The 15,135-nt window shown below is 54.2% G+C and overlaps 1 protein-coding gene across 1 annotated transcript; it reads right to left on the reverse strand.

The window, feature by feature from the left end:
- Positions 1-711: 711 nt before the first annotated feature.
- Positions 712-15,135, reverse strand: NOX5 (NADPH oxidase 5). Its single transcript, XM_090028963.1, has 15 exons — positions 15,016-15,135; positions 13,669-13,819; positions 12,322-12,532; positions 11,121-11,355; positions 10,546-10,699; positions 10,193-10,368; positions 9,470-9,652; positions 8,574-8,706; positions 7,652-7,794; positions 5,363-5,407; positions 4,330-4,454; positions 3,734-3,818; positions 3,217-3,316; positions 2,117-2,283; positions 712-843 (listed from the first exon to the last, which is right to left on the reverse strand). Exons 1-15 carry the CDS (start codon positions 15,133-15,135, stop codon positions 712-714), a joined length of 2,160 nt encoding a protein of 719 aa, XP_089885089.1.

Here is a 15,135-nt window from a genome sequence, read left to right on the forward strand (position 1 = left end):
TCCCATGCAAACTGCCATCTTCCTCGTTGGTCCCAAGTTGCTCCATGAACTCTCATGTGCCGGCAGGTGTTTTGATTTCACAGACCCCAGTGCCAGGAGCCAAACCCAGCAGCCTAGTTTAGCCCACGGGTGCTAAGCATGGCAGAGCATCAGGGAGCAGCTCTAACCAACTGGGGTCAGGAAGGAATTTACCTGGGGACGGGTGATACCGTAGCTGTGCTGCTCGTGCTTTCTCTAAGGTCCCGGATGCTGCCCGGGGCAAGACAACTCAGCACGGGGAGTTGATCCGGTGTGACAACATCAGTGTCCCATCCTGCCACCTATTTCTGCAGCTTCTCAAGGGCAGGAAGCTCCTATAATTGGGACCAGTTGGAAGTGCTGCCTCCACCTTCCCTGATCTTACCCCAACCAGGGAGCTCACCCGTATCCATCGGGCCTTCGTAGCACACAAGCGATGCCCGTGTGACTATCTTCGATGACAGTGGGACTGAGCAGGTCTGGCCAGCATCAGGTTCAGCATAGCACAAGTGCACTTTATTGGCAAAGGGCTCGGAGAGCGCGCTCTGTGCAGACACAAAACTGTTCCCTTTGCTTGAGGCGAGAGGACGGCAGGCACGATGCAGACAGGCAGCAAACACAGACATAGCACATCACCTACCACAGCAAGCTCACACACGCGGCGCTGTCGCTGGCAGACGACACCAGAGAGGGTTAGAAATTTTCTTTGAAAAACCGGAAGCTGAACTGCTCGCAATGAGCTTTGACGACCTTAGCCAGAGCAGGAGACCCGCAGAAGAAGACTTGGACTTTCCCTTTGTTCTCCTCGGCAATCTTCTGAAAGACCTGCCAGAGAGGAAGGGCAGAGAGGGGAGGGGAAAGCAGAGCTCAAGGTCAGATTTTAAGCCAGCGCAGGCCTCCTTAATGAACCGTCGGTTCCCTCGGTCTCTTCCAGCATGAAGCATCGCCACGGGGTGCCGATCAGCGCAGCACCGCACGGACGGGAGCACCCGAGGCTCCTTCGCTTGCAACCCCCCGGGTCAGACACGCCACCACCTCTGCTGCCTGCGCTGCACGGACGGAGCGGTCTCTACGTGACGGGAGGACCGACCGCCGCTCTGATGCCAGAACCACGCGCAAGCCTGGGGCAGACACGTCACCCTCCCTGGTCACGCATCACTGGCCTCAGGGTGGCTCTGCTCAGACAGCAAACTTTTAAACACCGATTTGAATGGGAACAGGAAATCACCCGTAGACTGAATAAGTTTGGTTTAAACAGGGACTGCACTATCCGGGTTAGCTTTCACGACCCCTTTTCTCCTATGGGTTTATTGTTTGCTTGTTTGTCTCTTCTAGCGCTGCCCTGCTCCTCTCTTCTCCCTCCCCGCCCCACTCCCCTCTCTTACGTGTTCAGGTTTCTTTCCCCTTATACACTGCTCTGTGCATGTCCTGTCACGGCATCTGATGCAGTGAGCTAGAGCCCACAAAAGATTTTGCTGAGTGGATGGATGGACAGATGGACAGATAATCTACTTGGGTTAGTCTATATGGTGTAGGTAGATAATCTATTTGGGTTAGTCTATACAGTGTGGATGGATGGATGGATGCTCTGCTTGGGTTAGTCTGTATGGTGTAGGTAGATAGATAAATCGATAGATAATCTATTTGGGTTAGTCTATACAGTGTGGATGGATGGATGGATGCTCTACTTGGGTTAGTCTGTATGGTGTAGGTAGATAGATAAATCGATAGATAATCTATTTGGGTTAGTCTATACAGTGTGGATGGATGGATGGATGGATGGAAGATCTACTTGGGTTAGTCTCTACGGTGCAAATCTGCCCTGGCTTCTACTTGACTTCGCACTAACACAGCAAACAATGTCTCTCTAGTCTATAAGTGCAACTCTACCCTGCCTGCTATTGAGCAAACCTCCCACCTGCTACTGCGGAAACTCTTAGGTAAGGACACAGACACCAGGCTTGTGTGCTCGATTCTCCCCATACAGCTCCTTGCTGGCTGCTCCGGCTTGTCTCCTGTGCCCTGGGGCTCAGCCTGTCCAGCAAGTATCGCTCCAGACAGCCAAGAGTATTGTTGAGTTGGCTTCCTGCCCCGTTACCTTGCTCCAGTTGGGGCGGCCTGGCTGGGTTCTGGTCCTCAGCCCCGTGATGGAGTCCTTCTTTTCTTTCTTCGCCAGGAGGTCCAAAGCCATCTGCAAGCCGATGGCCTTCATGTCGTTCTTGCCCAGGGCGGACGTCATGTACATGTGCATCTCTAGGAAGCGGCCTAGGCACGTGAGGGAATCAGCGCAACGGCTGAGCGTCTGGACCTCGGCTTGTGCGGACAGGATGACTAACCCACGAGGCCTCCACCCCAGAGGACCACCCAACCCTACTATCTCTCAGCACGGGAGGATGCCTCCCGGGGGGGGCAGCCGCAACCACACGCCGCCAGCAGTCACGGCTCCCGGTGCTGAGAGAACAGGACAGGAGCTGGTCACCAAAAGAGCAGCACCCACCCCGATAGCACAGGGTGGTGCAGCAGATAGGATCCTATTTGCTGGCAGGACCCAGAGGAAGTCGTCGGCAGGACCCTCAAGGGGTCATAGCTAGTCCAGGCCCTGCTCCAGGCAGGATCAACCCTGGCTAAACCATCCCAGCCAAAGGTCTGTCCAACCTGCTCTTGAGCATTTCCAAGGGTAGAGATCCCACAGCCTCCCCACCCTCATCTCCTCTCATCCCCACCCTCAGTTTCCCCTGCTGCAGCTTAAAGCCATTGCTCCTAGCTTTGCCTTCTACAGCCTTGGAGAAAATTCCCATCTCCATCCTTTCCATAATCACCCTACAGGGATTTGAGGACTGTTGTCAAATCCCCTATGCAGTCTTCTCCAGACCAACCTCTCCTCTCCAGACAATTTTAGCCCCCAGATTTCTTCCCATCTGACATAGGACACCTGCCAGGCTTGGTGGCAGCAGCCAGGGGACCATGGGCTGTGCGCCGACCCTTCAAGCCATCACCCTTTCCGCTGGCCCGACAGCACGAAGCCAGGACTGGGCACAAAGGCCGCGGCCGACACGTGCCCCCGGCTGCCTCTCCCTGCCCCACTCCCTGGGCAGCACAGACTCTCCACTGGGGCATCGGGGGCATTTGCGATGGTCCAGGCTGGTGCTGTGCAGCAACCGCAGCCAGCAGGATTCTCCGGCCCAGCCTGCCGCTTACCTCCGGGCTCCTCGTCAGCCTGGTCCATCTCCAGCCTCGTCAGCAGGCTGACGAACCACTCAAAATATTTCTGGTCCCGGTTTATCCAGATGAAGTCGACCTGCAAAGTGCCACCGGAGCTTGGGGACGTGCTAGAGGCACCGTGGCAGGGAGCGTCATACCGCGAGGGCATCGTTGCTCCTTGCAGCACCCATTGCCCCGAAAGGGGTGGAAGATGAGCACTGGAGAGCAGGTGGGAGCATGAGGAGAGTCCTGCCATGGCCAAGACTCCTGGGGGCAGGGGCAACTCTGCCAACCCCTCTAAGCCAGTGCCCCACTTGTCCCCTCAGTTGTTATTGCTTAAAATATAGCAGCCAAACTGGCTGCAGCCACAGTCCTATAAGGGCTGCACAAAGGCACGTGGGCAGCAAGTCAAGAAGAGACCTAATTTAAGGACAAGCCCTAGGTCCAAATATTTCATGGCCCTGAAGCCCGACCCTACCGCATTGCTCTCAGCTCCTCCGGACCGTGACCTCACCTTCCTGAGCTTCATGTCATCGTCCTTGAGGGTCTCGCACCACGAGTAGCTGCAGTTGGGACAGTTCTGCTTCTGCATGCGATACCTAGGACGATGCAACACCCTCCATGTTGGCAAGGAGCTTTCCAACGCCAGCGCTACGGCACCCTTCTCATCCGGGAAGCTGGCGTCTCCCAACCTCTAGGACTCCACAACTCCCGACTTGCAACAAACCCTTAAAAAGAACCTCACCCTTTTTCGATAATTAGGTCTGGATAATACCCCCATCCACCTGCCGGGAACACCTCTTAGCTTAGAGTAAAGCTTCCGTGAGGTTTGGGCGGATAAATGTGGTTTGGGGAATGTCTTTGCAGCTCCCTCTAAAGAAGATCCATGAAGGCGTCTGTCTCAAGCAGGGTGGAATGAGATTGTGCTACAGCCTCAGTTTCCCATCCGGAAAATGGGGTTAGAACCTTCCGACCTCGCACGCGGGAAGGTGGAGAAGAGTGGCTATTACACACACGATGTTTCTGGCACCTTGAATCAACTCTAAGGGTGTTCATCTGGGGTGGAAAACTTGCACCCAGGCAGCCTATGGAAAGCCATACACCACTGACCTGTACATGATGCTCTGCAGAATGGAGGCGAAGGGGGTGATGCCGATCCCAGCCCCGATCAGCACAGCGTGCTCTGACGTGAAGATCCGCCGCGTAGGGGTACCATAGGGACCGTCAACATAGCACTAGGGGGAAATACTTGACCATGTGAATTTGCCTCAGAGTCACAGAGATCGTTTCTGTGCCTGTGCTGGAGGAGGCAACGCCAGGCACACGGATGGATCAAAGGGGTCTTGCCCTTGCCCTTTGCACACCTCCAAAAGCCCATCATTCACAACTGAGGATCACGCTTGCAAGAAGCTGAAGCCTTGCAATTGCATCTCTTCTGTGTTCAATGTAAATCAATGGCCCCGTGACAATCAGGTCCAGATTTATCAAAGAGCCCAGGATCAGATCTTCAGGAGTTTGACACCCATCGTTAGCAACCTCGGAGCTCTCTGGCCAGAGATCTGGAGGCCTGGCTGGCTTTCCGGCCAGGCCCAGCCATGCTTGGTCCTTGCTACAGGAGTGGGGACAGGAGAACGTGCCAACCCTGGAATATGCCTCATTTAGGGGACCCTGTTGCCCCCTAAACTCCTATTATCCGTAGTGTAGGAGCACTGCAGGGGACCTCACTTGGGTCAGAGAGCAATGGTCCGCAGTGTAGACGTGCCCAGGAGAGCTGTACACCCGCTTGCCCTGCCCCTGCAGCAGTCTCACAGCACTCAGCACAAGCAGCCAGGCCCCCTAAGCAACAGGGTGAATTAGCCTGCCCTGAGCTTCCCCACACCATGGGCATTCATTAACCAAAAGGGCTAATTAGCCCTTTTAAGCATGTCCACACTACTCTGCTGCGACTGCGACATGCAGAAAATATGGCTTTATCCCGGGAGCTGGAGGGCTCCGATGCATGAGTCTGGGCCCCGAAGAAGGAGCTTGCAGTGGGGAAACGATGTCCCAAGTCTTCAGTGGATTTGCCTGCACTCCGGGACCTGTTTGCACAGCGCTGGAGGTGGGTGACGGCTTGAACCAGCGATGCAAAGGAGAGTCTTACCTTAATGTTGCAGAACAGGTGGTTTCCCCCCGACTTGGCCGGGACCTATTATGCAAAAAAACCAACCAAAAACCCATCAGCCAAAATGTTCTTAACCCCTTTCCAGCTTGAGTATTCAAGTTGCTTTGACTCTGATGCTCTGGTAACACCCAGCTACTTATTTCCAGTTGGCTTGAGCAGGGCAGGGACATCCATCCTGGTGATATGGCTCCTGCCCCTTTTGCTGTGACAAATGCCCCAAGACTAAGTCACACATCATCTTCTTCTAGCAACGAGCCCACCGCTCGGTTTCACACCAGGCGGGCGTACGACGGCTCTGCGGAGAGGGGTAGCATCCCACGTGCATCCCAGGCTAACAAAATGTGACCCGTGTTGAAAAGAAATGGCCCAGGCCATTAGCTCACAGCGGGGGACTTTCAAAGGTCTAAACGTCTGCTCTGGGGACAAGTAGATGTCTGGGCAAATTAGCTAGATTGTCATCCAATCAAATATGGATTTAAAAAAACAGTAATTATCTGAATTCCCACAAAGGCATCGTTAGTGAAGGGCCGGGGGAGGGCAGAACAGATTTACAAAAATGTTGATCCCACTGACAACGGCAAGGGGGCGGGGGAAATCTCGGCACATGGCAAGAGCGGATAATAGTTTAACTGCAACAGGGAGAGAAACTCATTAAAACGGTGCGTATAAATTCTTTATCTGTAATGACTACTCCGTCAGCTGTGACAGAATCAATATCCTGAGAGCTTTTCATATCAGATGATAAAAGCCACTAAACGTGGCTCTCAAACTTCCTCGCATTAGTATGATTTACATCTAATTTTAGCTTTATTTTTTTCCCTTGAAAAGAGAGAGAGTGAGAGCGAATGAGCCTTTGCTGATTTAAAAAGGTCTTCGTGTTTGTTCTCTGTCTCTCTAAACGCTCTGCTCATGATGACTGTATTATGACACATTTTAGCTTCCTCGTGGAATCTCTTCCAAGATTCATAAGAAGGAATTCATCACAAAACCCCGGCACCTCGTCTCCTTACGTGACGCTTACCGCCTGGTGCAAACCAGCAGCCAACGCAGGAAGCGCACAAGCTATCCACCGCCCGCACTAGTATTTCCCTCCGCAGAGGAGAAAAGGAGACCGACGAGCGGCACCAAGTCCATCACGGAGGCCTCGACCCAGAAAACAATGCTAGGTTTGCTTCATGGAAGCACATGAATAATCCCGCTGAAATCCATGGGGATAGTCACGGTAGGGTTGCCAACTCTGACTAAAGCTATTCCAGGACATTTTTTTTCATCTGAAAATATCCTATTAAAATCTCCCGGATTGGTTTCCAATAGGCACTGGGAGAGGGATGCCGATGCCGGTAGACTCCTGGCCAGTCTGGGAGGGCTGGCAACCCTAAACCACGAGCCTCACATTAAGCACAGACGTGTTTACTGGTTTAGAAGGACCTTAACTACCCCCCAGACCACCTCACCCAGAAGGCTCCCCGGTTTCCCCCCTTGCTCGGCCAACGCAGGGTGCCGCGAGGCATCCTGGTAAATGCAGGCCAGTGGGAGAGCCGGGCCCTCCATGGAGAGCTGGGTTAGGAGGGCCTCAGACTACAGCTCCCAGGAGGCATTGCAGCATCCCTTTCTGAAAGAAGGGCTTCTGCTCTTGGCCAACACCTAAAACCCAGTTGGGGCGTGTGTTGGGGTTTTCCCCATAAAAATGAGCGTTGAAGCCAATGCTCGTTGCAAGAAGAGCTCCAGTGTCTCCCGAAACACGGTCTGGTTGGAAAAGCCCCACCAGCCCCCGGACACTCGCTCCGGCTGGGGAACGCGTGACGAGCTCTTCACCTTTCCAGCATCCACCCAGCCGTGATACAGATCAGATACGGTAGGGTGTCTTGACGACTGATGAAAAGCCCTTACGTCTCTGGGATGAAGGATCTCTTCTTCAGACTTTTGGGCACAGGTGAGGTCTGCAGATCCGCAGGCAGGTTTGGTGGGTTTGTAAGACGTCAGCTCAATCGCTTCATCCTTTGTGGTGGCCACCGGGCCAGCTGAACCCGAGGACCCGAACAGGAGATCCTAAAGCCAGGGGGAAAGACAGTCTTGCCGATAGAAACGCCCCTGACCCTGGGGTCTGCATTGGGAAAGGAGCGAGTGCAAAACCCTGGACGTGGCCTGCTCAGCTCCCACCCTCTGAGACAGGATGTCAGGAGAGATGGACCCAGGGTCTAACCCAGCTAAGGGTGGTCCCAACTAGTATTTTAATCATCCTGAGTATCATGCCCAGCTGGTACAGACCTGCATCCATTTCTGGCACCTCTTCTTTCTAAGACTGTGGGTCAAGCGTTTCAGTGCCAGGCCAGGCGGTTCGGGCTGCCTCACGTACTCGTACAGCCTGTTGGTCCATTGTCCCAGAGACCGGATATGCAGCCAGATGGTATCTGCCAAATGCAGGCCGACCATTGTGCAAAAATAATGGCCCTCACGTTGCTGCTTGGATCGCGGGAAGCACGTGCTTGCCCCGAGATCCTGCAGGGATGGGTGTTCAACGCGGTAGTTTTATGGTCCACCAAACAAAGTCACTCCAGGGAAGATCTAGAGGTGGGTTGGGCGACTCCGGACTCTGCCCCGAGCCTCAGAGAGAGCAGAACTGGGTGCAGCACATGAAGCTAAACGCGAGCTTTCAAATACAACGGAGGAAGCAAAGGGGGATGCTTATATGTCATCCCCGAAATCCTTTGCCCCCCGTGTAAACCGGCAGCTGCAAGGCACCGGCCTATATCGTTGCAAAGCAGTAAGCGCTTTGGGGAAGCTCTTCCCTTTCTGTGCAGGCAAGCCCCAGCTGTGCCAAGGAGAAGGCCGGCAGAGCAGCCAGAAAGGTGGGAGAGAGGAGTCTGGCCAGGGGCGGGCAGTGGGCATCTCGGATCAGCTAGGAAGTGCGCGTCTACACTGGGGAGGGAGGGAACGTGGAACAGGGCAGGGAAACCAGCCGCTGGACCGATGAGGAGCGGTGTGGTTTATAAACGCCCTCTGCATCCAGATCCAGATCTGAAGGCTGCAAGTCCAGTGATTAATGAAGGGAGTTTTGGGTGTTGAAACCACCCCGCCAAGCCTAGCTCACAGGCTGCAAAACCTCACGGCACCATGGAGAATGTTATCTGACTGCCCCGTGTAAGCGTGCGTGTCTATTTTAGCTGCTTGGGGGCGTTTCCGGCAGTACCTTGCTGCTCCGGAGCACTGCTGATGGTGAAAGGATGCCATTCGTACGCAGCGATGGCTGGGATGTTCAGGTAGATGTAGTCTCCGGGCTTGTAGTGGAAAGACTGTGGTCTCTTAATCACCAGATGAGTCACCTGGGTTGAAAGCATGAGCAGAACCATGAGTGCAGCCTGCCACAGTGAGAAGCAGGGGAGGCACCCGACCAAAGGGTTGTTGAAGGGCTTGGCGTGAATTGGCCTCTACCTGGGGCTAGTTAGCATAAGGAAGTGACTAGTGTTTGACCTGTGGCTATCTCGCAGGGAGGACGGCAGAGGGAGCTACACCGGGGCGCAGAACAGGTGCATGGCTCGGTGCTGGGACTTTTGGAGGGTTAACCGCTGCAAAGTCCCCACCCCGCCTCAACCACCCTCTCCATAGCATCAGTGTGATGCAGATGCTAATGAGGAAGGGGAGTTCAAAGTAAAGGAGCTGTCAGATGTGCGCACCCCTGGAATTAGCAGGGCAAGGAGATGTTCACATGCATGTGTTCACGTGCATGAGATAACATACGTGAGCTGACGTGTGTGTAGAGTGCATCTAAGAGGGGCCCGGAGTAGGGACGACATGGGAAGAGACCCAAGTGCCTCTGGCCCTGGCTGTCACCCCCTCCAGGGACCGCCCAGGGGATCAGGGAGTCAACAATGTCACAAGCAGTGCTCATCACGACTTAGGTCTCCTTTGCCTTCCAATTTGCTGTGGGGGCACATCTCATCCAAGGTCTGCATAATGAGTCAGGAACAGGTGGAAATAGCACCCAGAAATTCCCACGCCTTTCTTTCCAGTCCCACGTGCTCAATGGTGGGGTGGTTTTAAGGGGTGTTTCCCTTCCCAGCCTTCCCGGGTCATGCTGGGACACACCTTGGATGGCAGGAGGTTGATTTCCACGATGGACAGCCCCCCGATGCGCGACACAGCAAGGCCAACGATCTTCTCCGTCACGAAGAGGCACCCCGGCACGACAAACCACTTCCAGAAATGCGGGCCGTGGAGAATCAGCAAAGCCCAGAGCGGGACGTAGGAGAGATGAGTCCAGTAGAAGACCTGCAGGGCAAAACAGCAGCTGCTCGGTGGAGACCCTGACTGGCTGGTAGAGACGAACAACAGCCAAGACTAACGAGCAGAAGAGCAGCAAGATGCAGCCCTGCCGCAGGCGTCATTGCTGTGTAGCTCCAGCTCAGCTGTTCTTTTCCTGGCTGTTTACAGGCACGGGCTGAGCCTCTTCTTCTCTGTCCCCCCAAGCAAACCACCCCAGTAGCAAATGAGCAAACAACCCCACCCTGCAGTTAAAAACCCAGGAGAAATCAGGGCTCCCTGCTGCCTTGGACTTCAAATATAAGCTCAGACCACGAAAGGGCCGTTTATGTCAGTGGGGCCAGCTGGGATTGAAGCAGAGCGCTTCCCTTAGTCCCTCTGGAGTTGTTGCTTTGCAAAGCCCCGGTTCCTGCCCCCCAGGTCTCCAGTAACTGCCCCAGCATGGCTGTTATAAAACCCAGGGAGAAGCAGGTCCCTCGGGCACAAGCCCTTGCGTGGGGGGAAGGTGGTGGCACCACCTGGAAGCGAGAGCAGGGCAAATCCAGGTACCTCAAAATGGCCACTCCTGCGAACGAAGGTGCTGGAGCACAGGAGCATCAGGGTGATGAGGAGCTGCAGGATGATCCCTGTGATGGAGGCGCTTCCGCCCACCCAGCCGATGCCGGGGTGCGTGGTGAACAGGTACTCCCAGAGGGAATAGCAAGCCTGGGTCTGGGCCAGCCTGGCTGAGCACAGGGAAAACAGCCCACACCAATGGGATTAGCTACTGGTGTCATCCAAAGGCAAGCTCAGACCAGGGCACCTGCCCCCCCGCCCCTCGTGGGAGGCGTGCCTCCTCTCCGAGCGGTATTTATAGTGGAGAGGCATTAACACCCACAGCGGGGCCGAGGCCCGGCACTCACCGAAGTTGCCCACGTGGGCGCCGGTGTGGACGGTGGCGAGCGCGGCCACCACGTACCCCACGAGCTGGTGGAAGACGACGTTCTGGTCCAGAGGCAGCACTTTGGCCACCCAGGTGGCTCGCAGCCAGCTGAGGTAGCGCCGCAGCATGAGCACCTGGGGGCAGACGACAGGCTGAGCTCCCTTCCGCGCACGCTCCCGGCCTTCCTCTCCGGTGCAAAGAGGGTGGCATACCAGGCCACTGAGAGCCGGGGAAACGGGGCGGCCCTGGGCGTGGGAGAGCTCTGCTGCCTGGAGCCACAAGCTGGGCACGTGGACAGCGTGATGGGGGCTCTCAGGGGCAAGGCTGTTTGCTCAGCTGCTGCCTCCTCAGCAAGGGAGAGGACGTGTGGCTCTTTCCGGGGCACCGGCCTGGCCACAGGGTGGATGCATGGAGGCACCAGCGGTCACTGTGTGGCTCCCGTCCTCAGCACCGTGGCCGTGAGAAAACTCCCCCACCCCACCCGGGACCTCTGGCACCCAGGAGCTCTTCCCCCACCGGCAGGACGGCCCGGCTTGGGAGAGACGCAGGACTCACGCCAATGAAGGTGCAGTTGAAGTTGAGGCACTGCCCACACCCCCGAGCCACTTGCACCCAGCCCCCGGCACCCGCGTGCCGGAGCGTGGCGAGGACGAAGAGGAGGATGTTGGTGCCCACGTAGGTGCCCAGGAAGAGGAGCTTGCTCCGGTTGTTGTGCCAGTACGCCGGGGTGAGGTAGCGCGGTCGGCGGCTCCGTTTCTTGTGCGCGGGGGGCTTGAGCCAGTTGGCAGCGCTGTTGGGGAGGAGAGGAGCAGGGCTGGGGCTGCAGCTGGCACCACCCGTGCTCGACCAGGCTACATGATACTGCTGAACCAGCTGGTCCCCAGCCTCACCCCATGAAGGAGGTGCTGGCTTTCCCTTGCAAGGCTGTGGCCGGGGGGCGGTCAGAGAGTGCAGCCTCATGGCACTGTTCCTAGGACCCCCTCGGGATTTATGCCACTCCCCTCTGGAGTGAACGCAGCCTGTGGCATCCTGGAAGCCCATGAGTTCTCAAATGCAAAGGCCTGCTTTGGGAGGGATCCCTGATGCCCAGGCTGAACAGGATCCAGCCCAGTGGTGAAAGGAGCACACACAGACTCAAGGCGGAAAAATTAAAGGCCCCTGTCTGTGACTGATTGGCTGCAGACATGCATAATACAAACAGGGGGAAGGGCAAAGTGCAAACGAGAGAGAATGATTAGAATCAGGACCCCCATGGGAGGATCTAGGATTTTGAAAAGGGGAGTGCAGAAGGTAAAATGCATCATCCCATATAACACAACACACTCTTTTCTCCAGATGGAAAGAAACACGAAACTTTATTAACACGCTAGGGGCCTAGGGCTGCATTAGTAGTTTAAAATAGAAACAAGAACAAATTGCTTCATTGGAATGAGTTAAAAAAAGATCTGCAAGGCCGTGAAATAAGAGCTATGTTACCAGGAGCAGCCAACAGACAGCAGAACTGCAGAAGGAAAGCTAGCTTGATTAGTGGAACATCGAGACCATTAAAAAGCAGAGAGGGTCATTAACACCTGTGGAATGAAGAGTTTAGAATGACTCAGGGAGGTGGTAATGGGCCATGAATTCAATTGACTTTTTCCCTGCTGTCTAAATAGAAATGCCACTGCCACTGCCAGGCAGGTTGTTTTAAACTTGGCATGGAGCAGGAATCAAAGGGAGGCGCGGCTGCACCATCGCCCCCCACCAAAGCTGCTACCTTATAGTCAGGTTCTCCATCACCTCCGGGAAACGTTCCAGCTCCTCCTTGAGCTCCTCAAAGGTGATGGAACCGCTGTGGTCCTTGTCGGCTGATTCGAAAAGTGCCAGCGTCAGGTCATCCAGCTTCTCCTCTGGCAAGGAGATGGCGCTCTCCCGCAGGCAGGACTTCAGGACTGTGCGCAGCTCATCCGGGTCGATGGAGCCACTACCTACGAGGAAGGAGAACTTGCACCCAGCGCCAGCCACAGCCACAGAGTGCTTATCCTGTGCTACTGAGATGGCCGACAGAAGTGTCCTCGCTGGTGAACCGGCTTATGGAAAGCCCGGGGGCTTTTAGGCCTAGCTCTTGCCTTGGATGCAGAAAGAGGCCTCCTCCTTCCCTTCACCTAGGACTTTCGTAAGGAAGCCGCTCCACTCGGGCTAATGCTGCATGGCTGCTAATAGATTAGCCAGCGTATCTGTCTGCGATTGGTGTAATTCTGATGCCCCTGCAAGGGACCAACGGGGAGCAACTGCGTGGAGGATGTGCGTGCCAAGCTTCAATCGACAGGGTTCACTGTCACAAGGTGTACACAGACATCCTCCGCCAGAAGCAAACCATCATGGTGAATTCCACTGGAGTCTCAGTTTTGGAAAAACTCGGAAGTTTCTATACCTATTTCCACCTTTCCTAACGTAGCAATACAGACAGCATTTCACACGGAGACTCGCACATGTTGGAACTGCAGTACTTGACCAAATGAGTTGTTCTGATCCTCAAAACTAACCCCCTCTGCAAATTTCAGGCAGGGACAAGGAAGGCAGACCCCTGGCCGCAACTCTGCCCTGGTGTCTCTGATCGAAACAGCCGCTGTAAACGCCGTTCGTCACCAACATGGATCTTTCAGTTTGTTAGAGAAAGATTGTTATCGTCTTTGACAGCGGGTGTTCTTCACCGGGTAGTTTGAAGAAAGGGTTTTCCGCACATGTGCTGTTGTGAACGGTCTGAACTGCCTGCCTTTTGTCATTTCTGTTGTGTGGCTGGTCCTGTGCTTTCTGTCTGCTCTGAACATAAAAACTACCATTTACTGGGTCCATCTGGCCCAGTCTCCTGTGTCACATTGCGGGCAGAGAGCGGATCCTGAAAGGGAGAATGAACAAGGGGTGAGCAGGGTTTTTCCACTGTTCCTCTCTCACTTCCAGCCTCTGGTTACATCAGCGACATTTTTGAAGATGAGAATAGCAAACAGCGTGCTTTCCGTGAGGAATTTTTGGGGTGGATAATCATTCACACTAAAATCTGAGGGGGAAAATGAGATTATTTTATACACGTGCAAATGCACACACACATCTTTCAGGGTCTCACCATCCACGTCGTAAACTTGGAAGAGAAATCTCAGCTTGTCTGTCTCATTTCCATGTATGAGCAGGTTCAGGGCTTTCAGGAGCTCATCTAAACTGATGGTTCCACTCTCGTCCGAGTCAAACAGGGCAAAAAATCTCTCCGCAAAGAAAGACTAGAGGAAGGGGAAACAAATTTTCAAAACCAGTTGAGGGGCCTTCCAAACTATGAATTAAGAGCATGGACATCTGGAATCATTATTACAGATTTTATTCTGTAGTAAATGTATTCCCTATTAAGTAGCAGATGCACCACTGGTGCAAATGCCATAGGTGCAAATGTGGCATGAGGCCAGTAGTAACATCGAGCAAACTCTCTCTCTCAACTGACCTTGAACTAGGGAGCAGACAGGTAACCAGGACACTAGTATAACTTACACCAGTGTAGTTACTCCCCACTTGCAAGAGGTAAACTTGCTCCCAAGTGGAATCATAGATTCACAGAAATTAAAGGCTAGAAGGGACCTCGAAAGATCAAGTCCAACTCCCCCAGGCACGAATAGTGCTGAGATCAAATATATAAATAATATATAAGTAATACATAAATTCGTTTTTGAAATTGGTACCACTCAATTTACAAAATGACTCACACTGCATAACACTGTAAGTATGTCATGTGCCCAACTCCATGCTTTCCCCCAGAATAAAGTCAAGTTACTCTGGGGTAAGCGCGTCACGGGTCCACAACCGACTCTTCCACTTTTGCACTGTCTTACACAAATCTTTCCGCAATAGGAGCTGAAGACCATGGCGATCGAGGAGCGTGTAGGGTGGATACTGAGCACAACCGAGGGCTGCAGCAGCAGTTGGGCTGCGCTAGCCGAGTTACCCTGCATGCTTGTAGCAGCCTCACTTCATGAGCACCGTGCTCATCCGAGCTAACACGCCCTACTTCTCAAATAGGTTTTGCAGCTAACATTGAACTCTGTACTGCTGTGGCTGGACTACGACTGGCCCCTGAGTTAGCTGGCTTAAACTGGACATGCATAGTACATGGGGGAGGTGGTGCTGTGGTGGCTGCAATGTGGAGACACCCTACTCCTTCACCTGTTTCCAACAGCTGCTAATGACGTACAGCAAATATTATGATCATCCTCCAAGGTTTCTTTCTAACCCTGTGTCCTTAGCTCCTGCTCTTTTAATTTTTTAGCTTCTCCTCGTGTAATGGAGCTAGGGTAATGGGTTGCAGGCCAGTCCCGCTCTACCTGCATTGCTTTGCACTGGCTGGACCCTGTCGCCTGGGCTCAGTCCCTGTTCCCTCCCCGGGAACACAGAAGCACTGCTGAGTTCCCACCCCCAAGAAGAAACGTGCCTCCTTCACTTTAAGCGCCGTCTTGAACTCTTCCAGGTCGATTTCTTTGTCCTCGCCAGCGATGCTCTCAAACTGCTTGGTCACCCACTGCAGCCACTCGGCGTCGTCATCGGCGCTCAT

The sequence above is a fragment of the Crocodylus siamensis genome, chromosome 15, assembly GCF_052110815.1.
Source record: "Crocodylus siamensis isolate JL-2025a chromosome 15, ASM5211081v1, whole genome shotgun sequence".
In the NCBI taxonomy this organism is placed as follows: domain Eukaryota; kingdom Metazoa; phylum Chordata; order Crocodylia; family Crocodylidae; genus Crocodylus; species Crocodylus siamensis.

Bases quoted from the DNA above. Each gene is read 5' to 3' on its own strand.
- NOX5 (XM_090028963.1), bottom strand. From the start codon at position 15,135: ATGAGCGCCGATGACGACGCCGAGTGGCTGCAGTGGGTGACCAAGCAG. The intron at 8,707-9,469 runs GTGTGTCCCAGC...CTTTCAACCCAG, and splicing joins TCAACCTCCTGCCATCCAAG to GTGACTCATCTGGTGATTAA. The intron at 844-2,116 runs GTAACGGGGCAG...CCTCTCTGGCAG, and splicing joins GCCGCCCCAACTGGAGCAAG to GTCTTTCAGAAGATTGCCGA.